At 39.0% G+C, this 27,103-nt stretch overlaps 1 protein-coding gene across 1 annotated transcript in view; it reads left to right on the forward strand.

The window, feature by feature from the left end:
* Positions 1–27,103, forward strand: part of LOC133630366 (serine/threonine-protein kinase OSR1-like) — a 96,811-nt gene that overhangs the window by 37,966 nt on the left and 31,742 nt on the right. The window contains exon 4 of the mRNA XM_062021936.1: positions 12,078–12,219. Within this exon, the coding sequence (XP_061877920.1) occupies positions 12,078–12,219 (142 nt within the window). The remainder of the gene's footprint in view (positions 1–12,077; positions 12,220–27,103) is intronic.

Consider the following 27,103-nt stretch of genomic DNA (forward strand, 5'->3'; position numbering starts at 1 on the left):
TTGTTTCTTTCGGAAGTAAACATGGCACCGCAGGTCATTAAAAGGTATTAAAATGAAGGCCTTAACCGTTGTGTAATATTCATATTAGGATAGGATAGGACTTTATTGTCATTGCACAAGTACAACAAAACTATGTTTTCAGCAAAAACCCGTTCAAGACTAGACAAACAAACAGTGTACAGGGTTACAGAACAGGAACGCTGATGGGTCGCCAAAGGCGCCCCGTAAAAGATAAGAAAAAGGTAAAACGCTGGGGAAGAAGATGAGTACAAAAATACAATCTAGACTGGGCTCCTAAGGGGGCCCAGACTGGAGTGGGAACAAAAACCTCCATGCCATGCACACATAAACACGTTACATTTAATCACGACAACTCGGAAGAGAGGGGGGGGAGTTGGGGTCCTGGAGGTCGACTGCTGCTATGAAGCGCTGCCAGCCGTCCATCACCCCGAGGGGAAACAAGCGGTGGTGAAGGCGTGGGGTGGGGGAAGGAGTGTGTGTGTGTATGTGCCCATTGTCTTGGGTGTGATGATGTAATGTTCAGAGTGTCCGCCCTGAGATCGGTAGGTTGGAGTTCAAATCCCAGCCGAGTCATACCAAAGACTATAAAAATGGGACCCATAACCTCCCTGCTTGGCACTCAGCAACAAAGGGTTGGAGTTGGGGGTTAAATCACCAAAATGATTCCCGGGCGTGGCGCCGCTGCTGCCCACTGCTCCCCAAGGGGATGGGACAAATGCAGAGGACAAATTTCACCACATCTAGTGTGTGTGTGACAATCATTGGTACTTTAATCTTTAATCTTAATAGGCTGGGGTCGTTCTGTACATATTGTTGTTACTCAGCCAGTGTTTGTGGGCCTGATGGACCCGTTACATTTTGTGGCTTTTAATGCGTCACAATCAAACACTTTTATGTTAAAATACTGAACGGATGTTTATTGGGATAAGGTAAACACCGGTTCAGTATTTTAACATAAAAGTGTTTGATTGTGAGGCATTACAAGCCACAAAATGCAACGGGTCCATCAGGCCCACAAACGCTGGCTGAGTAACAACAATATGAACGTTGCATGGCAATTTCTCTGCCAGTTTCTGCATCCTACAGGGATTCTTCTTTTGTGTCCCACACAAGGTTGCAACATTGTTTGTCAACACTGTCTGCTCTCATTTTCTCACACATTTGACCCTCTGATGTCCTGTGTACCTACACTCTGTCCTCCTCCTGTCTAGGCCTGCTGTGTGTGTGTGTGTGTGTGTGTGTGTGTGTGTGTGTGTGTGTGTGTGTGTGTGTGTGTGTGTGTGTGTGTGTGTGTGTGCGGGCAGTACACAGAACATCAATTTCCACACTTCTATTAGCCCCCGGACATCTTATATGTAATAGAAATGTGTAGGTGGGGTGTATGGTGTGTGGTCATTAAATATGTATTCGGATATATGTTCTTCACAGACAATGAGCCAAAGTCAGCGAGTCTCAGTTTGAAAAATTAATTAATTGTATAATTTTTCTTTTAATAAAAATCTAAAACGGGTCCCACAGACCCGAACCCCACACAAGGGCGTTAGAAAGCATTAAATACAATGTTCGGAGTCATTAAAAACATGTAATACAATTGCAATTGGCAACAGAAAAGACAACAAAACAAACCACAGTTTCTCCAATTAAGGGACTAAAACTGCACTTCAAAGTCCATCCATCCATTTTCAACCGCTTGTCCCGTTTGGGGTCGCGGGGGGGCCTATCTCAGCTGCATTCGGGCGGAAAGCGACAAGTGGCCACCTCATCGCAGGGCCAACACAGATAGACGGACAACATTCACACTCACATTCACACACTAGGGTCAAAATGTACATGAAAATAAAGAAAGTAGGATTTACAATATTAACGATGGACAATAAAACACTGAATATTAAATGCGTGAGCAAATTGTCGAACAGTTTAAGAACAACATTTCTCAACGAGCTATTGCAAAGGAATTTAGGGATTTCACCATCAACGGTCCGTAATTTAATCAAAAGGTTCTGAGAATCTGGAGAAATCACTGCATGTAAGCGGCAAGGCAGAAAAGCAACATTGAATGCCCGTGACCTCAGTGTGTAAAGGATATCACGGCATGGGCTCATGAACACTTCAGAAAACCACTGTCAGTAACTACAGTTGGTCGCTACATCTGTAAGTGCACGTTAAAACTCTACTTTGCAAATTGAAAGCCATTTATCAACAACACCCAGAAATGCTGCCGGCTTTGCTGGGCCCGAGCTCATCTAAGATGGACTGATGCAAAATGGAAAAGTGTTCTGTGGTCTGACGAGTCCACATTTCAAATTGTGGATCTTGTCTTTGCAGTCTATTCAATTGAATATAAGTTGAAAAGGATTTGCAAATCATTGTATTCTGTTTTTATTTACCATTTACACAACGTGACGACTTCACTGCTTTTGGCTTTTGTATATGGACAAAAAGTGCAGTGTCCTTAAGGTGCCATCTTGCACAATCCTCACATTTATTAGTATTTATATACGTTATTATTCTGTTTCTGCCATATTACTTTGTTCATAATGCTTGTGTTGCTTCCATATGCACGTTCAATGTTCCACTTGAGGCACATGTGTCGTGTTTTTTATTGAAATAAAACTAAAAAGAAAGTCGTTTTTAAAAAAAACGTTGACCATATTTAAAAATGCCACGATCCTAGTGATAGCTGTGATCATTTTGGTCACAATAACCGTGACAGAAATGTTCATACCGCGTGAACAAGTCCACGGTCACACTTGTTGGCAAACCTCAAGTTTTGTGCTCAAAGTCGCGTTCAAACTGTGAATCGTGGCCCCTGAGCGGCGTTGAACTGAAGACACAGCAAGGCCTCTGCCATTCATGCTGCTGGTGTAACTGACAGCACCCAGATGGCGTGTCGGACCCTCCAGGATTTACTCGAGTACACAAGTCTCCCAGTGCCAGCCGACACCACTTAGCACGGTGTCTCCGGTTTCACTCGGCCCCTTTTAAACGCCGGCCCTTGATGTTGACTTTTATTGTGCGCAGTAATTAAATGATGGCCCAGGCGAGGTCTGCCATGGAGACGGGCCCGGTCGGGTTTACAAACCGCCGGTCTGCGGGGGGAGGGGCTAGCTAGCTAGCATTAACTCCGTCAATGCCAGCTCCTGTCTGGATGCAGCTTTAGAGAACCGACTACTTGACTCACTGGACTGTCTGGCTTGCTCCCGCCTCCAAGGACATGCACCTGGGGATAGGCCCCTCCCACCTCCAAAGACATGCACCTGGGGATAGGCCCCTCCCGCCTAAAAATACATGCACCTAGGGATAGGCCCCTCCCACCTCTAAAGAGATGCACCTGGGGATAGGCCCCTCCCACCTAAAAATACATGCACCTAGGAATAGGCCCCCTGCCACCTCCAAAGACATGCACCTGGGGATAGGCCCCTCCCACCTAAAAAGACATGCACCTGGGGATAGGCCCCCTCCCGCCTAAAAATACATGCACCTAGGAATAGGCCCCCTGCCACCTCCAAAGACATGCACCTGGGGATAAGCCCCTCCCACCTAAAAAGACATGCACCTGGGGATAGGCCCCTCCCGCCTCCAAAGACATGCACCTGGGGATAGGTCTCTCCCGCCTAAAAAGAGATACACCTGGGGATAGGCCCCTCCCGCCTAAAAAGACATGCACCTGGGGATAGGCCCCTCCCACCTCCAAAGACAACATGCACCTGGGGATGGACCCCTCCCGCCTCCAAAAACATGCACCTGGGGATAGGCCCCTCCCGCCTAAAAATACATGCACCTAGGGATAGGCCCCTCCCACCTCCTAAGACATGCACCTGGGGATAGGCCCCTCCCGCCTAAAAATACATCCACCTAGGGATAGGCCCCTCCCGCCTAAAAAGACATACACCTGGGTATAGGCCCCTCCCACCTACAAAGACTTGTACCTGGGGATAGGCCCCTCCCACCTCCAAAGACTTGTACCTGGGGATAGGTTGATGCCATGAGGTGGCCATTTGTCCAGGGTGAACCAAGTGCACTGATAATGCTAATGCTAACGTGAGCTAATCGCAAATTTGCGTGGTAGCAAAAAATAGCCACCAGCGTGATAGTTTTACGACTACTTCCTCTGTCTTTGTTTGCTTGGGACCTGCCTCCGCCCAGGTACATTCTTGGTAGTGGCGTCATGTTTGTAGCACAATCCAAGATCATTTCTTGAAGGTGTCTGCTATTTAACATCAGAGACCAAATCATGTCAGCGTGTGGCGCTACATGGGAAATGTGGTCTTCTTCTGGCAAAACACTACCGCTTTGGTCCACTGGCGCCGCCAAAATCAAGCAAAACTGAAAGTTCCTAATTGGGGCTTTAACGTTGGCAAAATAGGAGCTGGCGAGAAAGGTTCTCTCCCCTGTGAAATAAGTCTTCTTTGGCATATTTTTTCCAGAAAAGTCAGTTCTCATCACAATTAAAGCATGCTGTGGTTCTTCGATTCTTCCAAACTTGTGAACGCCATTAAAACACTCTTTGCAAATAGTCTTTTTGTAAAAACGCTGTTGTCTTTTTGGGACTCTCGTAGAGTTGACAGCAAGGACAGATTTGTCAAAAGGTGAAAAAAAAAACCCCACAGAAAAAGCAGCCAGGCTGAAGCGCTGAGAAGTGACGAGTGGTGTACCGCGCAGCAAGTGATTTGTGGAGGCCTCCAAAGATGCTGCGCCCTGCTTTTTGCTTGCAGGCGCGACACAAAATGAATGAATGAAGCAATTTTGTGAGCATGCACACGGAGGTATATTTGGCTTGATCATAAAGTTCGTAAATCAAAAAAGTTCACAAATTGGAAGGGTCTTAAACGAGGTATGTGTGTGTGTACTGTATATGTATGTATGTATGTATGTATGTACAGTATGTGTCCTGGGCATGACGTTAAAGTGCATCCGGCAGTGGAGGCTCCTCTATGGGGTCTTGGGGCACTAGGAGGTTAACCCATTTACTACTGTTACCCCAGGTGGCCCTTGGCAAAGGCCTATTACCTGACTGCCCCCTAGTTAGGGATACGGTGAAGACCTCAACGGCGGAGCAGGCGGAAGAAGGCTGCAGCAGAAAAGGGTCCCCAGTCGTCTTGAACTCCATGCCTCTGGACCCCTGTCAAGGATCGTGTGGTGACTGTCTGTGCACCAGTCTCCCCACGTAAAACAAAGTCACGCACAGGCATCCTCCATAAAGGGATACACCCCTACCAGGAGGATCGTCATACTCGTTCGAGTACATGTATATATATATATATAAATATATATATTGATAGATATATATATATATATATATATATATATATATATATATATATATATATATATATATATATATATATATATATATATATATATATATATATATATATATATATATGTATATATATATATATATGTATGTATGTATATATATATATATATATGTATGTATATATATATATATGTATATATATATATATATATATATACAGTACATATATGTATATATATGTTTATATATGTATATATGTGTGTGTATATATATATATATATATGTGTATACATGTGTGTGTGTATATATATATATGTATATATTGTACGTGTGTATAGATATATATGTATATATTGTACGTGTGTATATATATATATGTATATACGTGTGTGTATATATATATGTATATACGTGTGTATATATATATATGTATATACATGTAAGCGACCCCCCGCGACCCAGAAAGGGACAAGCGGTAAAAAATGGATGGATGAATGGATATATGTATGTATATCTATCTATCTATTAGGGCTGCAACAACTAATCAATTAAATCGATTATAAAAATAGTTGCCGATTAATTTAGTCATCGATTCGTTGGATCTATGGTATGCGCATGCGCAGAGGCTTTTTTTTAATTAAAAAAATATATATATATATATATTTTTTAAATAAACCTTTATTTATAAACTGCAACATTTACAAACAGCTGAGAAACAATAATCAAAATAAGTATGGTGCCAGTATGCTGTTTTTTTCCCAATAAAATACTGGATAGGATAGAAATGTAGTTTGTCTCTTTTATCTGATTATTAATCGATTAATCGAAGTAATAATCGACGGATTAATCGATTATCAAATTAATCGTTAGTTGCAGCCGTAATATATATATATATATATATATATATATATATATATATATATATATATATATATATACGCAGTATATATATATATATACACATACACACACACACACACACACACACATAAATATACATATTACAGTATATATAATATATGTACATATATATATATGTATATATACTGTAATATGTATATATGTGTGTGTGTGTATGTGTATGTATATATATATATATATATATATATATATATATATATATATATATATATATATATATATATATATATATATATATATATATATATATATATATATATATATATATATATATATATATACTGCATTATGTATTGTGTATCAAAGTCATGAGTGTGACTTCTGCAGTTCATTTAACAGGTCATGTTATACATGAGTAAATCACACTGGAACGTCCTCATATTTCACGTTCTTCCCTGCCCAGAAGCATTTATTGTGTGTGGAAGTTCCAACATTTCAGTTGATTGAAGATGTGAGTCATGAGGTCGCTGCGTTCCTGATGTGAAAGTGTCATGTGACCACAAGAAGGACCACGGATCAGAGGGACAGGCAGTCAAAACCACAGCTTTGTATTCCTGGGAGATGAATAAGCAGTCTTGGCAGAGCGGAAAGTGGATGCCTGATAGAGTAGAATCACACTGGAGGAAGATTGCCATCGACTTTGGGAGTTTTAGCACAAGTCAGTGGATTTGCCCCTCGATGCTCCTCCTAACTGCTGACCGAGGGAGCTTTGCTGATGACTCCACGCTTAAGTTTGCTTATGCAACGCCATAACCGCTGTAATCTATATATCCTTTTTTTAGTCCGAGCCAGCAGCGCTCTGCTCTAACCCCATCTTGCCTTTGCGGCAGACCCCAACCCCACCTGCTGCATGACAACTTGGCTTTCAGCCCAGTCTGCACCTGATCTTCTGGTCTCCATGGCCGCTCGCTTCTTCCTTGGTCAGAAACCTGAGGTTTGACACGATTTTGAGCACTAATCAGAGGCATTATTTAAGCCTGCCTTTGCCAGTCAGTCGGCCTGGCTTCTTTGCTTGCTTCACGCTTCTGTTACGGATGGGTTTACGCTACCGTTCTCCCGGGATGCAAACGGACGACTCCGGACATGACTTGCAGGTAGGAACATAATTTAATCTTGAAAATCAACGAAGCACCAAAAAAACAGAAAAACCAGACGAAGGAAAAAAGTGCCGATCGCACTGGATGCAAGCTTAGCACTTAGCAAGGACTAGAGACAGGAATACCCACGTAACAGAAGCGTGAAGCAAACAAAGAAGCCAGGCCGACTGACTGGCAAAGGCAGGCTTAAATAATGCCTCTGATTAGTGCTCGGGAAACAGGTGAGCGTCCCGAACACCAATCAGAGGCAGGTGAAAATAATAAGCAGCCATGGTAACTAAACAAACTCAAGAGTGCACAACAACAGGAACTAGGGGAGTCCAAAACCAGCAGAAAATAACAAAAACATGATCCGGGCCACGGATCATGACAATAAAGTGCTCTAAAACACCCAAACACCTCCATTAACATTTTATATACATGCCGTAAATCAGGGGTCACCAACCTTTTTGAAACCAAGAGCTACTTCTTGGGTTCTGATTAATGCGAAGGGCTACCAGTTTGATACACACTTAAATAAATTGCCAGAAATAGCCAATTTGCTCAATTTACCTTTAACTCTATGTTATTATTAATAATTAATGATATTTACACTTAATTGAACGGTTTAAAAGAGGAGAAAACACGAAAAAAATTACAATTAAATTTTGAAACAGTTCATCTTCAATTGCGACTCTTTAAAATTCAAAATTCAACCGAAAAAAAGGAGAAAAACTAGCTAATTCGAATCTTTTTGAAAAAATTAAAAAAATAATTTATGGAACATCATTAGTAATTTTTCCTGATTAAGATTAATTTTAGAATTTTGATGACATGTTTTAAATAGGTTAAAATCCAATCTGCACTTTGTTAGAATATATAACAAATTGGACCAAGCTATATTTCTAACAAAGACAAATCATTATTTCTTCTAGATTTTCCCGAACAAAAATTTGAAAAGAAATTCAAAAGACTTTGAAATAAGATTTAAATTTGATTCTACAGATTTTCTAGATTTTCCAGAATAATTTTTTTGAATTTTAATCATAATAAGTTTGAAGAAATATTTCACAAATATTCTTCGTCGAAAAAACAGAAGCTAAAATGAAGAATAAATTAAAATGTATTTATTATTCTTTACAATAAAAAAAATAAATTTACTTGAACATTGATTTAAATTGTCAGGAAAGAAGAGGAAGGAATTTAAAAGGTAAAAAGGTATATGTGTTTAAAAATCCTAAAATCATTTTTAAGGTTGTATTTTTTCTCTAAAATTGTCTTTCTGAAAGTTATAAGAAGCAAAGTTTAAAAAAAAAAGTATTTATTTAAACAAGTAAAGACCAAGTCTTTGAAATATTTTCTTGGATTTTCAAATTCTATTTGAGTTTTGTCTCTCTTAGAATTAAAAATGTCGGGCAAAGCGAGATTAGTAGTAAATAAATAAAATTTTAAAAATAGAGGCAGCTCACTGGTAAGTGCTGCTATTTGAGCTATTTTTAGAACAGGCCAGCGGGCTACTCATCTGGTCCTTACGGGCTACCTGGTGCCCGCGGGCACCGCGTTGGTGACCCCTGCCGTAAATAAATATGTAATGTAGTAACATTCATAATAACATGTAATATTGACTTATTTTTATCATTTCACGGCGATGTATTCATTTCATAGACGCATCACGTTCTCTTTTTCAACAGCACTACTGCCATATTTTCTGGGCTATAGAGCACACCAGTATAAAAGTGGCACCCACTCGGTTTTTCCATATACAAGCCGCAGATATAAACGTTGTGAAAGGAGTTATTTACACAGAAATATTGTGTAAATGTTTATTTACATGCCTTCATTGTTTCCAAATGGTGTCTGTAAAACGGCTGATCAAACAAAACAGAAGTCATGGTCATGGACCCACTAGCTGCGCAAGCTAGCTCTCCATTCAGCCAAACGGACTCAATAACTCCACAGTGACGTTTTGGTGAATTTACTGAGGAATTTGTGAAACTGAAACAGTACGAAAATAATGCCATTGTTAGTTAATATTGCTAACACAGATACTCGTAAGCCTGTTAGCATACTAGCTTATACTAACGACGATAGCGTCATTACATTACGATAGCACGTACAAATATGCACAAAAACACTCCTACAGACGTCACACATGGGTCGCTTTATAGGTAAGAATTGTTTTAGTTATATTGTAAAACTTACAAACGTTGCTTAGAGTGATGAATGAACACCCCCTACAAGTAAAAACGCCATGGACGGCTAGAAGACGTCACTCGTAGGTCCGGTTGAAAGCTCAGTTTAAGCACAAGGGCAATGCAGCACCCGCAGTGAGCGGACTCGTGCAAAAGATGGCGCCATAGCAAAGACAATAACACACCTATTTAGTGTAGTTGCTTGATTTTTTTTTTTAACTATTTGCATCGTGGCCGTCAGCAAAGAAAAATCTTTAAAGTAGCCGCACCAATTTTTGGGGCGGTATAGCTCGGTTGGTAGAGTGGCCGTGCCAGCACCTTGAGGGTTCCGGGTTCGATCCCCGCTTCTGCCAACCTAGTCACTGCCGTTGTGTCCTTGGGCAAGACACTTTACCCACCTGCTCCCAGTGCCACCCACACTGGTTTAAAACATAACTTAGATATTGGGTTTCACTATGTAAAGCGCTTTGAGTCACTAGAGAAAAGCGCTATATAAATATAATTCACTTCACACTTCACTTCACTTATAAGCCGCAGGGTCCAAAGCGTAGGGAAAAAAGCAGCTGCTTATAGTTTGGAATTTACGGTAATCATGAGTCATGACAGACTTCATGAGAGAACCGAGCTATACTACGCGGGAAACCAAATAAAACCCGCTTTGATTGAAAACACACCAACATGTACCAGGTGATGGCGTTAAAAGTCATCTTTGATCGTCTCACGGTTGCTATCCAGGCCATTTATCGTCCTTATTAGCTCACTGCAACGCACTTCTTGGCGGGATCCCCAGCAAGAACATCCAGAAGCTGCAATACATACAGAATAGCACTGCTAGGATCCTGATGAGAGTGCGGAAATACGACCATATCACACCAATTCTCAAATCCCTTCACTGGCTTCCTGTTCCACTCAGGATTGAATACAAAGTCTCCCTACTAACCTACCAGTGCCTCCATGGAAATGCCCCCCTCTACCTTTTAAAGAACTACTCACCACCAAATCCTCCACACGACACCTCCGCTCCGGACAGGCTAACCTCCTCCAACCTCAGAGGACAAAGCTACGAACAATGGGAGACCGGGCTTTCTGCTCCATCGCTCCCAGTCTGTGGAACGCTCTCCCTGACCACCTGAGGGCACCACAGACTGTGGATGCTTTAAACCCTTCTTTTTAAAAAAGCCTCTTTTTTTTTTTTTTAGATACATGCATACTATTTCTAGCTATTAGGCTGTTCTAGTTTTTATTTTTATTTGTATTATCTTTTTATTTTTTATTTTTATTAGAGATGATAAATGCGTTAAAATGTAATATCGGAAATTATCGGTATCGTTTTTTTTATTATCAGTATCGTTTTTTTTGTTGTTTTTTTTAGTTTTTTAAAAAAATTAAATCCACATAAAAAACACAAGATACACTTACAATTAGTGCACCAACCCAAAAAACCTCCCTCCCCCATTTACACTCATTCACACAAAAGGGTTGTTTCTTTCTGTTATTAATATTCTGGTTCCTACATTATATATCAATATATATCAATACAGTCTGCAAGGGATACAGTCCGTAAGCACACATGATTGTGCGTGCTGCTGGTCCACTAATAATACTAACCTTTAACAGTTAATTTTACCAATTTTCATTAATTACTAGTTTCTATGTAACTGTTTTTATATTGTTTTACTTTCTTTTTTATTCAAGAAAATGTTTTTAATTTATTTATCTTATTTTATTTGATTCATTTTTTTAAAAAGTACCTTATCTTCACCATACCTGGTTGTCCAAATTAGGCATAATAATGTGTTAATTCCACGACTGTATATATCGGTTGATATCGGTATCGGTTGATATCGGTATCGGTAATTAAAGAGTTGGACAATATCGGCATATCGGATATCGGCAAAAAGCCATTATCGGACATCCCTAATTTTTATTTTTATGCACTGTTGCACTTTGAGGTTGTTTGCTCAATGTAAAGTGGGTTTTTTTTGCAAATAAAATCTATTATTATTATTATTATTACTAACCCGACTTCGTTGGCTTTACTTTCACGCTGAAAATGAGGAAAAATCTCACCAAATGTTTTTTCTTCTTCTCCTGAAGCAGTCAGTGATGCCTCACGTTTGCGCCATGTCTTGAACTTGTCAAAGGAAAGAACAAAGTCTTGCATTCTGACGTGTAGAGAATCTAGTCAGAGGCCAGCAGGACCCACAATGCATTGCGTCGGTCACACTCTCAAGCCCTATTGGTGGCCAAACAAATGTGTCCAATGGAGAATGTTGGGTGAAAATGTCACCCAGAAAGAATTGTTGTTTTGAAGAAGAGATGCTGTGCTGGTAAAAGAGCGATGCAGTCTTTAAGTAGCAATAAACATCCTCTGACTCCCTGGCTTTTTTTGACCACACACTTCATCAGCGGCTCACCACAGAATGATCTGACTAATGTATCAGTAATTGTGTTTTTGCACACCGAATGTGATTTATATTCGACTTGATGGCTCGTAATTACACCTGGCTTTGGTGATTAGCAGGCAGGAGAAGTTAACCACGCACTGCAATGCCAGGAAACCGATATGTATTTGATTGATTGGTTTTATTTATGATCCCCTCTCAGGCTCGGTGCTGGACGTGATCAAGCATATCATCTCACGAGGCGAGCACAAGACGGGCGTCCTGGACCAGGCCAGCATAGCCACCGTCTTGAAGGATGTGCTGGATGGCCTAGAGTACCTGCACAAGAACGGACAGATACACAGGTAGCGGCTCTCCTCGTCACGTTTACTTTGGCTCTCTTCATTCTTCCCTTTTAGTTAAAAAAAAAACCTGTTCTTTATGGCAAAACACAAAATATGCAACATTTCCCCCCAAAAAAATATTTCAAAGTGTATTTGATGTGAAGTAATTGGAGGTCATTAATTCATAATATTGATATTGATTCATTATTATTTTTTGAGCAATGACAGTTTAAGAAAAAATCTGACTAAAATTCTTAGGGATCCAAAAGGCTCCAAAATCATAAAAGTGTTAAAAATAAGTCATCAATTTTTTTGTAATTTTTACTTTCAACACTTAAATCACTAGCTCAACTTTAGATCAATCTGTCAATATAAAGTTTTATTTTTTTTAAAAATACTTATTTTGATGCCCTTTTAATGAAAGAAAACCCTGTTTTTTTTATAGCAAAACACAAAGTATGCAACATTTTCCACCTCAAAAAATTCAAAGTGTTATATTTGATGTGAATTGGAGCCTTAAATAGGTCAATAATTCATCAAATTGATTTTGATTCATTATTATTTTTTGAGCAATGACAGTTTAAAAAAAAAAAAATCAGATTAAAACTCTTAGGGATCTAAAAGGCTCCCGAATCATAAGTGTTAAAATAAGTCATACATTTTTTAGTATTTTTTACTTTCAACACTTAAATCTCTACAGCAGGGGTCACCAACCTTTTTGAAACCAAGAGCTACTTCTTGGGTACTGATTAATGCGAAGGGCTACCAGTTTGATACACACTTAAATAAATTGCCAGAAATAGCCAATTTGCTCAATTTACCTTTAACTCTGTTATTATTAATAATTAATGATATTTACACTTAATTGAATGGTTTAAAAGAGGAGAAAACACGAAAAAAATTACAATTAAATTTTAAAAACAGTTTATCTTCAATTTTGACTCTTTAAAATTCAAAATTCAACCGAAAAAAAGGAGAAAAACTAGCTAACTCGAATCTTTTTGAAAAAATTTAAAAAAGAATTTATGGAACATCATTATTAATTTTTCCCAATTAAGATTCATTTTAGAATTTTGATGAAATGTTTTAAATAGGTTAAAATCCAATCTACACTTTGTTAGAATATATAACAAATTGGACCAAGCTATATTTCTAACAAAGACAAATCATTATTTCTTCTAGATTTTCCCGAACAAAAATTTTAAAAGAAATTCAAAAGACTTTGAAATAAGATTTAAATTTGATTCTACAGATTTTCTAGATTTTCCAGAATAATTTTTTTGAATTTTAATCATAATAAGTTTGAAGAAATATTTCACAAATATTCTTCGTCGAAAAAACAGAAGCTAAAATGAAGAATAAATTAAAATGTATTTATTATTCTTTACAATAAAAAAAATAAATTTACTTGAACATTGATTTAAATTGTCAGGAAAGAAGAGGAAGGAATTTAAAAGGTAAAAAGGTATATGTGTTTAAAAATCCTAAAATCATTTTTAAGGTTGTATTTTTTCTCTAAAATTGTCTTTCTGAAAGTTATAAGAAGCAAAGTAAAATTTTTTTTTTATTTATTTAAACAAGTAAAGACCAAGTCTTTGAAATATTTTCTTGGATTTTCAAATTCTATTTGAGTTTTGTCTCTCTTAGAATTAAAAATGTCGGGCAAAGCGAGACCAGCTTGCTAGTAAATAAATAACATTTAAAAAATAGAGGCAGCTCACTGGTAAGTGCTGCTATTTGAGCTATTTTTAGAACAGACCAGCGGGCTACTCATCTGGTCCTTACGGGCTACCTGGTGCCCGCGGGCACCGCGTTGGTGACCCCTGCTCTAGATCAACTTTAGATCAATCTGTCAATATAAAGTTTTATTTTTTAAAAATATATATATTTTATGCCCTTTTAGTTAAAGAAAACCCTGTTTTTTATGACAAAACACAAAGTATGCAACATTTTCTACCTCAAAAAATTAAAAGTGTAATATTTGATGTGAATTGGAGCCTTAAATAGGTCAATAATTCATAACATTGATATTGATTCATTATTATTTTTTGAGCAATGACAGTTTAAAAAAAAAAAAAAAAAAGATTAAAACTCTCAGGGATCTAGAAGGCTCCCGAATCATAAAAGTGTTAAAAATAAGTCATATATTATTTTTTTATATTTTACTCTCAACACTTAAATCTCTAGATCAACTCTAGATCAATCCGTCAATATAAAGTTGTTTTTTTTTTTTAAATAATTATTTTTATGCCCTTTTAGTTAAAGAAAACCCTGTTTTTTTTTACGGCAAAACACAAAGTATGCAACATTTTCCACCTCAAAAAATTCAAAGTGTAATATTTGATGTGAATTGGAGCCTTAAATAGGTCAATAATTCATAACATTGATATTGATTCATTATTATTTTTTGAGCAATGACAGTTTAAAAAAAAAAAAAAAAAATCTGATTAAAACTCTCAGGGATCAGGAAGGCTCCCGAATCATAAAAGTGTTAAAAATAAGTCATATATTATTTTTTTATATTTTACTTTCAACACTTAAATCTCTAGATCAACTATAGATCAATCCGTCAATATAAAGTTGTTGGTTTTTTTTAAATAATTAATTTTATGCCCTTTTAGTTAAAGAAAACCCTGTTTTTTTACGTCAAAACACAAAGTATGCAACATTTTCTACCTCAAAAAATTAAAAGTGTAATATTTTATGTGAATTGGAGCCTTAAATAGGTCAATAATTCATAACATTGATATTGATTCATTATTATTTTTTGAGCAATGACAGTTTAAAAAAAAAAAAAAAAAATCAGATTAAAACTCTCAGGGATCTAGAAGGCTCCCGAATCATAAAAGTATTAAAAATAAGTCATATATTATTTTTTATGTTTTACTTTCAACACCCAAATCTCTAGATCAACTTTAGATCAATCTGTCAATATAAACTTAAAATTTTTTTTTTTTTAAATAATTTTAAATTAAATCAAACCCTGTTTTTTTATGGCAAAAACACACATTATGCAACATACCCCCACCCCACCCCAAAAAAAATAAAAAAAATTCAATGTGGAATATTTGATGTGACATAATTGGCACCTTTAACAGGTCAATAATTCATAACATTGATTTTGATTCATATTTCGGTATAGCTCGGTTGGTAGAGTGGCCGTGCCAGCAACTTGAGGGTTCCAGGTTTGATCCCCGCTTCCGCCATCCTAGTCACTGCTGTTGTGTCCTTGGGCAAGACAGTTTACCCACCTGCACACAGTGCCACCCACACTGGTTTAAATGTAACTTAGATATTAGGTTTCACTATGTAAAGCGCTTTGATTCACTAGAGAAAAAGCGCTATATAAACATAATTCACTTCATTATTATTTTTGAGCAATGACAGTAAAAAAAAAATCCCACAAATTTTTTTCATTGCTCTGCTTCTCACGTGCATTGTGTGTGTTTTAGCTAGCAGTCCCGCCTCCGCCTGCAAAGACATAGATTGTGCATGACTGACAAGAGGGTTCACTCCGTTCTTGTAATTCTGCTATTGAATAAACAGGTCGCAGAGAGCCGTGCACAGAGTGAACTCTTGCTGCACTTGCACCCTGTTTGAAAGCCACAGACCATGAAAAGTAACTCATATCTCGCGGACTTCAGTAAATTGGTGGACTTGAGCTATACAAGTTGTGAAAATATGGTGGGAGTTGGTTTTGTCGCGATGTACCGAGGCCGTGAGCGTGACATGATGTTAGTCAAAGGCAGAATCCTGCAAGGGATGCATATTCCTCCACGGCCTCGGACCCGTGACCGTATCAAGGATGTGGCCTTTCCTCGCCGCCACTTTCCACCCCGAAAGGTCGGAGATGTCGTGGAGATGAAGCCATAAATGGTCTGACTGAGGACTTAATGGCCGATCACGGTGGAATTGTGATGAGTGTGCAGAAATACTCTCTCTGGGCGTCACATGGGAAGGTCATGAAAGTTGCGACACAAGCGTGGGTTCCTCTGCGAGTGAGAACCAGCATGAAGAGGTCAGGAAGGTGCAGTGGGAATATGCATGGGTGCTATTAGGGCGAGTCCACCCAGGTCCTTTGAGTTCTAAGGCTGTGAGGAGGTGACTAGAACTGACCTTGCATAATTAATTGGACAAAACAAGAGTACAAGCAATAGAAACACCAGCCTGATAAAGAGAGAGAGAGGGCTCAAAGATGGCATTTTGACGTACTTTAGATCAGTATCGGCTAGGGGTGTAACGGTACTCAAAAATTTCGGTTCGGTACGTACCTCGGTTTCGAGGTCACGGTTCGGTTCATTTTCAGTACAGTAAGAAAACAACAAAATATAAATTTTTTGGTTATTTATTTACCAAATTTGTAAACAATGGTTTTATCTTTTTAACATTGGGAACACTATAATAATTCTGCCCACGTTAATCAACATTAAACTGCCTCAAGTTGTTGCTCAGATTAAATAAAATGACAAAACCTTTCTTCTACGTATAAAAAGTGCAACATTAAACAGTTTCAAGTCAACTCATCATGCTTAAAGGCCTACTGAAATGATTTTTTTTTATTTAAACGGGAATAGCAGATCCATTCTATGTGTCATACTTGATCATTTTGCGATATTGCCATATTTTTGCTGAAAGGATTTAGTAGAGAACAACGACGATAAAAATTGCAACTTTTGGTATCTGATAAAAAAAAGGCTTGCCCCTACCGGAAGTAGCGTGACATAGTCAGTTGAACATATACGCAAAGTTCCCTATTGTTTACAATGATGGCCGCATGAAGTGAGAGAGATTCGGACCGAGAAAGCGACAATTTCCCCATTATTTTGAGCGAGGATGAAAGATTTGTGGATGAGTAAAGTGCAAGTGAAGGACTAGTGGGGAGTTGAAGCTATTCAGATAGGGAAGATGCTGTGAGAGCCGGGGGTGACCTGATATTCAGCTGGGAATGACTACAACAGTAAATAAACACAAGACATATATATACTCTATTAGCCACAACACAACCAGGCTTATATTTAATATGACACAAATTAATCCTGCATAAAAACACCTGCGTGTTTGTTATGCTAGCTCCTAGCTCCTATGCTAGCTCCTAGCTCCATAGAACACGCCAATACAATTCAAACACCTGATCAACACACACAATCACTCAGCCCAAAAGACCGTTCACCTAACCCAAGGTTCATAAAGCTTATATATTTTAAAAAAGTTACGTATATACGCAAAAAAAAGTTGCGCACATACGGTCAAGCGATCAAATGTTTAGAAGCCAAAGCTGCATACTCACAGTAGCACGTCTGCGTCTTTGTCATCCAAATCAAAGTAATCCTGGTAAGAGTCTGTGTTGTCCCAGTTCTCTACAGGCGTCTGTGTATCGAAGTCAAAAGTCCTCCTGGTTAGAGTCTCTGTTATCCGAGTTCTTCCATCTTGACTGCATCTTTCGGGGATGTAAACAAAGAAGCGCCGGCTGTGTACTGTTGTTGCTGACTACGTTCGAAAAATACGTCCATTTCGCACCGACAACTTTCTTCTTTGCTTGCTCAGCTTCCTTCTCCATAATGCAATGAACATGATTGCAACAGATTCACGAACAAAGATGTCCAGAATACTGTGGAATTATGAAATGAAAACAGAGCTTTTTCGTATTGGCTTCAATGTGGAAGGCATACCCGTGTTCCCCGGTCTACGTCACGCGCATACGTCAGCCTCAGAGGCGTTTCGAACCGGAAGTTTAGCGGCAAATTTAAAATGTCACTTTATAAGTTAACCCGGCCGTATTGGCATGTGTTATAATGTTAAGATTTCATCATTGATATATAAACTATCAGACTGCGTGGTCGGTAGTAGTGGCTTTCAGTAGGCCTTTAAAGGCCTACTGAAATGATTTTTTAAAATTTAAACGGGAATAGCAGATCCATTCTATGTGTCATACTTGATCATTTCGCGATATTGCCATATTTTTGCTGAAAGGATTTAGTAGAGAAAATCGACGATAAAGTTCGCAACTTTTGCTCGCTGATAAAAAAAAGCCTTGCCTGTACCGGAAGTAGCGTGACGTCACAGGAGGCAATATTCCTCACAATTTTCCTTTGTTTACAATGGAGCGAGAGAGATTCGGAGCGACAAAGCGACAATTACCGCATTAATTTGAGCGAGGATGAAAGATTCGTGGATGAGGAACGTTACAGTGAAGGACTAGAGAGGCAGTGATGGACGTATCTTTTTTCGCTCTGACCGTAACTTAGGTACAAGCTGGCTCATTGGATTCCACACTCTCTCCTTTTTCTATTGTGGATCACGGATTTGTATTTTAAACCACCTCGGATACTATATCCTCTTGAAAATGAGAGTCGAGCACGCGAAATGGACATTTAAAGTGACTTTTATCTCCACAACAATACATCGGTGACACACTTAGCTACTGAGCTAACGTGATAGCATCGTTCTCAAATGCAGATAGAAACAAAAGAAAGAAACCCCTGACTGGAAGGATAGACAGAAGATCAACAATACTATTAAACCATGTACATGTAACTACACGGTTACATCAACAGCCGTGCTCACCTGCGTTCCAGCGATCGACGGCGCGACGAAGGACACCCATCATCGACGAACCTCTGTAGCATGAGCTCACGTGATAGCATCTGTCTCGAATGCAGATAGAAACAAAATAAATAAATCCCTGACTGGAAGGATAGACAGAAGATCAACAATACTAATAAACCATGTACATGTAACTACACGGTTAAAAATTCTCAGCCTGGTAAGGCTTAACAATGCTGTTGCTAACGATGCTAAGGCTAATTTAGCAACTTAGCAACCGGACCTCACAGAACTATGATAAAAACATTAGCGCTCCACCTACGCCAGCCAGCCCTCATCTTCCCATCAACAGCCGTGCTCACCTGCGTTCCAGCGATCGACGGCGCGACGAAGGACTTCATCCGTGGGTTTGGCGGCAAGCATCGGCTAGGCGTCTGCTAAGTAAGTAGTCCTTGTTGTGTTGCTGTAAGTATTGTACTTAGCCGCTAAGACACCGATCGATCCCACCTACAACGTTCTTCTTTGCAGCCTCCATTGTTCATTAAACAAATTGCAAAAGATTCACCAACACAGATGTCCAGAATACTGTGGAGTTTTGTCGAAGAAAACAAGAGGTTTTTGTATCGGGTCCGATGGGGTCCAACCACTTCCGTGGATTTTGTGACGTCACGCGCATAATTCATATCCAAAGGAGTTTTTCAACCGGAAGTGTGGCGGGAATTTTAAAATGTCACTTTATAAGTTAACCCGGCCGTATTGGCATGTGTTGCAATGTTAAGATTTCATCATTGATATATAAACTATCAGACTGCGTGGTCGCTAGTAGTGGCTTTCAGTAGGCCTTTAATTTATTACAGCATTTGGGAAGCCTGTAGTTGATTTTTATTATGTAAATGTTATATTTTTATCAACATGTGATAGCAGGGACCCTGCCATTCAAAACTAGGCTGCTGCATTACTAATGATTCATGTAACTAGAGCTGAAAAAATGGTACAATAGCAATAGGAGAGACTATTCATCCCAGAACACCATGGAGTTCATGTAGGCTTAATGATGCACTTACATTATTATATCAACTATCAGAGACAGAAACTCTTCATTAGGGATGTCCGATAATGGCTTTTTGCCGATATCCGATATGCCGATATTGTCCAACTCTTTCATTACCGATACCGATATCAACCGATACCGATATCAACCGATATATACAGTCGTGGAATTAACACATTATTATGCCTAATTTGGACAACCAGGTATGGTGAAGATAAGGTACTTTTTAAAAAAATGAATCAAATAAAATAAGATAAATAAATTAGAAACATTTTCTTGAATAAAAAAGAAAGTAAAACAATATAAAAACAGTTACATAAAAACTAGTAATGAATGAAAATTTGTAAAATTAACTGTTAAAGGTTAGTACTATTAGTGGACCAGCAGCACGCACAATCATGTGTGCTTACGGACTGTATCCCTTGCAGACTGTATTGATATATATTGATATATAATGTAGGAACCAGAATATTAATAACAGAAAGAAACAACCCTTTTGTGTGAATGAGTGTGAATGGGGGAGGGAGGTTTTTTGGGTTGGTGCACTAATTGTAAGTGTATCTTGTGTTTTTTATGTGGATTTAATAAAAATAAAAAAAAAACAAAAAAAAAACGATACTGATAATAAAAAAAACGATACCGATAATTTCCGATAATACATTTTAACGCATTTATCGGCCGATAATATCGGCAGACCGATATTATCGGACATCTCTACTCTTCATTTAACATAATGTCCTTTTTTGCTGCTTCAACACAGCTCAATCAACACAGAAAAAGGTCAAGTGAAATAACAGACAGACGGGGCTTTGCTGTCCGTAACACACACACACCGCAAAATGAGCTAACGTTACGCTAAAAGCGAATTAGCCTTCACCTCAAGCCTTCACCTCAAGCCAGGACTGCGAGCGAGCTGAGCTGCCTTTTTATATTTCTAGAAGGTCAACGGGCTCATAGTGATGTTGCTAGTAGTTGACTGGGAGGTGTTTATTATCATTTGGGCAGAGTCCACTGGCTGATGGTTACCTGCTAAACGCTAAGCACTGACTACATGCGCTCTGAATATGCACTGCTGATTGGCTGTTACCGCTCTGTTTGTAACCAATCAGATGGTTGTGTGGGTGGGACAATGCTGTGTAGAGTACTGACAGAAACAGAGGCAGAAGGAAGCGGAGGCGGCTACTTAATGTTTGTGTGGAAACTCGTTCAGTACACCTCCAAACCGAACCGAAACCCCCGTACTGAAACGGTTCAATACAAATACACGTACCGTTACACCCCTAGTATCGGCCTCTTTTTATCCCCACCTCTTTCAAAACTTCCATTTTTTTATTTTTATTTTTTACAAGAAATCCAGTTTTTGTCCTTCTTGCCTGGCGTCTAACTGTTGCACTCGCGAAAGAAGACAAAACTGAACCAATCGATCCTCTGCATGCAACACTCGCAGTGTTTCCATCAAATAACGTGACAGGGATGAATGACAAAAATGCAAACTTTGTGTAAATATCTCAAATGAGTTTGGCACCTCTGGCGTAGATGAACAGATCATGAGGTCTTCAGCTCCTTGGAGGACCAGTCAGGAAGGACAAGGCGTGTAGATCGTACTGTATGGTTGGATAGTAGTCTTTGAAATGTGTCCACTCATTAGGAGAGAGCTTCCCTGACTTTGGAATGGTGCTAAATGCCCTCGGTCTGGCACGGATCTGAGCCGTTCCACCTCTGGCCTCGCCGAGCCTTTTAAGCTGCATCACATGAGTCTGTTGCCTCAGGCCAGGAGGAGGGAGTCTGGGGGGTGGGGGGGGGGGGGGGGGGGTGAGACCTGGTCAGAAGATCTCATCTCGCCCTCGAAGCAATTAGAGCCTTGTGGTCTGGCCTGGAGGTCCAGGAGGAGATATTTGCCACCAGCTGGTGAGATCCTCCTCTTTCACACACACTTGGAACATGTCATGTTCCTCCACTTGGAAAACCTCCCAAGTTTTCGAGTGGTGTCCCCATACCAATTTTGTATTTTGATACTTTTCAAAATAAAGGGCACCACAAAAAATTTTCATTATTGGCTTTATTTGAACAGAATATGTTATGATAGTTTAAAAATAGAACATATTTCCTGTTTGTATAAGCAATAAAAAAATGACAAAAGATTTTGTGATAATACAAAATATTAAAGATGTCCGATAATGGCTTTTTTGCCGATATTCCGATATTGTCCAACTCTTAATTACCCATTCCGATATCAACCGATACCGATATATACAGTCGTGGAATTAACACATTATTATGCCTGATTTTGTGGTGATGCCCCACTGGATGCATTAAACAATGTAACAAGGTTTTCCAAAATAAATCAACTCAAGTTATGGAAAAAAATGCCAACATGGCACTGCCATATTTATTACTGAAGTCACAAAGTGCATTATTTTTTTTAACATGCCTCAAAACAGCAGCTTGGAATTTGGGACATGCTCTCCCTGAGAGAGCATGAGGAGGTTGAGGTGGGGGTGTATATTGTAGCGTCCCGAAAGAGTTAGTGCTGCAAGGGGTTCTGGGTATTTGTTCTGTTGTGTTTATGTTGTGTTACGGTGCGGATGTTCTCCCGAAATGTGTTTGTCATTCTTGTTTGGTGTGGGTTCACAGTGTGGCGCATATTTGTAACAGTGTTAAAGTTGTTTATACGGTCACCCTCAGTGTGACCTATATGGCTGTTGACCAAGTATGCCTTGCATTCACTTGTGTGTGTGTGAAAAGCCGTAGATATTATGTGACTGGGCCGGCACGCAAAGGCAGTGCCTTTAAGGTTTATTGGCGCTCTGTACTTCTCCCTACGGCCGTGTACGCAGCGGCGTTTTAAAAAGTCATACATTTCACTTTTTGAAACCGACACCGCTAATTTCCGATATTACATTTTAAAGCATTTATCGTCCGATAATATCGGCAGTCCGATATTATCGGACATATCTAGTTATGATGCGTTAAAAATACAACATATATCCTGACTTTATAATCAAATAAAAGAAATTACAAAAGATTTTGTGATAATACAAAATATAATAGTAGTATAATAATAGTTGTTGTATGTTTGTTTACATTGAGGAGCTCTAGCTTGCTGTTAGCGGTGAGCTATTGTATCCTCCTAGGGCAGTATTTTTCAACCTTTTTTGAGCCAAGGCACATTTTTTGCGTTGAAAAAAATGCGGAGGCACACCACCAGCAGAAATCATTAAAAAACAAAACTCAGTTGACAGTAAAAAGTCGTTGTCGCAATTGTTAGATATGAATTCAAACCATAGCCAAGCATGCATCATTATAGCTCTTGTCTCAAAGTAGGTGTACTGTCACCACCTGTCACATCACCCCCTGACTTATTTGGAGGTTTTTTTTGCTGTTTTCCTGTGTGTAGTGTTTTACTTCTTGTCTTGTGCTCCTATATTGGTGGCTTTTTCTCTTTTTTTGGTATTTTCCTGTAGCAGTTTCATGTCTTCCTTTGAGCGATATTTCCCGCATCTACTTTGTTTTTATCCTTCTTCATGTCGTCATTGTCGATTGTCATGTCATGTTCGGATGTACATTGTGGACGCCGTCTTTGCTCCACAGCAAGTCTTTGCTGTCGTCCAGCATTCTGTTTTTGTTTACTTTGTAGCCAGTTCAATTTTAGTTTCGTTCTGCATAGCCTTCCCTAAGCTTCAATGCCTTTTCTTAGGGGCACTCACCTTTTGTTTATTTTTTAGTTTAAGCATTAGATACCTCTTTACCTGCACACTGCCTCCCGCTGTTCCCGACATCTACAAAGCAATTAGCTACCTGCTGCCACCTACTGATATGGAAGAGTATTACACGTTTACTCTGCCGAGCTCTAGACAGTACCAACACTCAACAACAACACATCATTTGCAGACTATAATTACTGGTTTGCAAAAAATATTTTTTACCCAAAATAGGTGAAATTAGATAATCTCCCACGGCACACCAGACTGTATCTCACGACACACTAGTGTGCCGCGGCACAGTGGTTGAAAAACACTGTCCTAGTGTGTCGTGAAGCATATTTAGCTATTCCTGGTCCTGCAGCGATGATACTTGTAAGAAACTTGCTTTATTTGTCACCAATCAATTACACATATAAATATTACACATAGGAATATTATATATAGGAATATTACACATAGGAATATTACACATAGGAATATTATATATAGCAGTGGTCCCCAACCTTTTTGTACTTGCAGACCGGTCAATGCTTGAAAATTTGTCCCACGGACCGGGAAAGAAGGGGAGGGGTAGTAAAAAAAAAAAAAAATGTTTTTTTTTTTTTTTTGTCATAAAGAAATACAATCATGTGTGCTTACGGACTGTATCCCTGCAGGCTGTATTGATTTATATTGATATATAATGTATATATTGTGTTTTTTATGTTGATTTAATTTAAAAAAAAAAAAAAAAAAAATTTAAAATTTTTTTTTAATTTTTTTTTAATTTCTTGTGCGGCCGCGGCCCGGTACCGGTCCGTGGACCGATTGGTACCGGGCCGCGGCCGCACAAGAAATTAAAAAAAAAATAATTTTTTTTTTTTTTTTTTTTTTTGTCATAAAGAAATACAATCATGTGTGCTTACGGACTGTATCCCTGCAGGCTGTATTGATTTATATTGATATATAATGTATATATTGTGTTCTTTATGTTGATTTAATTAAAAAAAAAAAACAACCTTTTTTTAAAAAATTTTTTTTTTTTTTTTTTAATTTCTTGTGCGGCCGCGGCCCGGTACTGGTCCGTGGACCGATTGGTACCGGGCCGCGGCCGCAGAAGAAATTTTAAAAAAATTTTTTTTTTTTTAAAGTTTTTTTTTTTTTGTTTTTTTTTGGACCGATTGGTACCGGGCCGCGGCCGCACAAGAAATTTAAAAAAATAAAAATAAAAAAAATTTTTTTGGTTGGGGACCACTGATGTATAGGAATGTTACATGTAGAAATATTACACATATAAATATTACATATAGGAATATTACACATAGAAATATTACATATAGGAATATTACACGTAGAAATATTACACATAGAATTATTACTCTCAAAAATGTTACACATAGGAATTTTAGACAGAAATATTGCACTTAGAACTATTACGCATATAAATATTGCACATAGTAATATTACACATAGAAAAATTACCTGTAGAAATTGCCGGTGTACAAAATGAATGAAGGAACTATCTCGACACCCCCAAAAAAAATGCTAAACCCATTTTATCATTAATAATTCCAGTTGTAGTAAACAATGTGAAGTACTCACAGTACACATGAGGACCAGATGTAGTAAACAATGTGAAGTACTCACAGTACACATAAGGACCAGTTGTAGTAAACAATGTGAAGTAGTCACAGTACACATGAGGACCAGTTGTAGTAAACAATGTGAAGTACTCACAGTACACATGAGGACCAGTTGTAGTAAACAATGTGAAGTACTCACAGTACACATGAGGACCAGTTGTAGTAAACAATGTGAAGTACTCACAGTACACATGAGGACCAGATGTAGTAAACAATGTGAAGTACTCACAGTACCCATGAGGACCAGATGTAGTAAACAATGTGAAGTAGTCACAGTACACATAAGGACCAGTTGTAGTAAACAATGTGAAGTACTCACAGTACACATAAGGACCAGTTGTAGTAAACAATGTGAAGTACTCACAGTACACATAAGGACCAGTTGTAGTAGACAATGTGAAGTACTCACAGTACACATGAGGACCAGATGTAGTAAACAATGTGAAGTACTCACAGTACACATGAGGACCAGTTGTAGTAAACAATGTGAAGTACTCACAGTACACATAAGGACCAGTTGTAGTAAACAATGTGAAGTACTTACAGTACACATGAGGACCAGTTGTAGTAAACAATGTGAAGTACTCACAGTACACATAAGGACCAGTTGTAGTAAACAATGTGAAGTACTCACAGTACACATAAGGACCAGTTGTAGTAGACAATGTGAAGTACTCACAGTACACATGAGGACCAGATGTAGTAAACAATGTGAAGTACTCACAGTACACATGAGGACCAGTTGTAGTAAACAATGTGAAGTACTCACAGTACACATGAGGACCAGATGTAGTAAACAATGTGAAGTACTCACAGTACACATGAGGACCAGTGGTAGTAAACAATGTGAAGTACTCACAGTACCCATGAGGACCAGTTGTAGTAAACAATGTGAAGTACTCACAGTACACATGAGGAATGAACATAAAACCACTTTTTATCCAAGAAAATGGCGACGAGGGAGGAGGCACCACCTTGATACTTTACTACGACTTCAACATTGTTTCTCACCTTCTTTATCAAAGTGCCGGCACTCGCAACTTTCTTTGGCCTCACGGTGGATTATTTTTGTCTTCACGCACTTGTCAAAAAGAAGCACGGTCTGAACGATTGATTTTGTGAGAGTCGGGCTCCTTTTCGGTGGTGTTCGACATTTTTGTGGGAGCCTGAATGGAAAGGAAAAGTGCGAGGCACGGAGACCTCACAGCGAGAGGATCCAGATGTCAGGTGGCATGCACTGTGGTGGTCTACGCCCAGCGTGTGAGGAATGTCAGGAGGAGGAGAAAAGAGGGGCGCTGGATTGGTCCCACAACCCTCTCCCACATGAGTGGGCCAGCAGGACGTGATGTCACAGGAAGTGACAGTTTGACGCCTGATGACTTCTTCATGGCCACGCCCACTAAGGTCATCAGGCGGTGTTGCCGCAGGATGCTTCTTCCCTCCCATAAAACATCTATTTATTCCTCCTTAGCGCTCCATCCCCTCCTCCCTCCTCTCCGCACACCGTCACGAGCGTTGCAGTGCGCCTGCAGTCGGCACCGGCGCTCTGCAAAGTCACATGACCCACTAGGAGCGCCCATCCAGTGTCAACAGCAACTCATCAGAAGTGACACAACACAATCAATTCAAGCTCTGATTCCTACATGCTTTTATTCTGGCATGCAAACATCCTGTGCCATGGTCACATACAATCCCTGAACATTCTTCAAGCCACACTTAGGAACTTTCAGTTTTGCTTGATTTTGGTGGTGCCGGTGGACCAAAGCGGTAGTGTTTTGTCACAAGGAGACCACATTTCCCATGAGGACCAGCACATTCATCATTCATTCAGTCATTGCCCCGTCGTACCATGTTCTTATCCTGCTGTATGGTGTTCTGGTCCTGCTGTACCATGTTATTGTCCCGCTGTACCATGTTCTTTTATGCGGCACCATGTTCTTGTCTCGCTGTACCATGTTATTGTCCCGCTGTACCATGTTCTTATC

Source organism: Entelurus aequoreus, linkage group LG15, assembly GCF_033978785.1.
Source record: "Entelurus aequoreus isolate RoL-2023_Sb linkage group LG15, RoL_Eaeq_v1.1, whole genome shotgun sequence".
NCBI lineage: Eukaryota > Metazoa > Chordata > Actinopteri > Syngnathiformes > Syngnathidae > Entelurus > Entelurus aequoreus.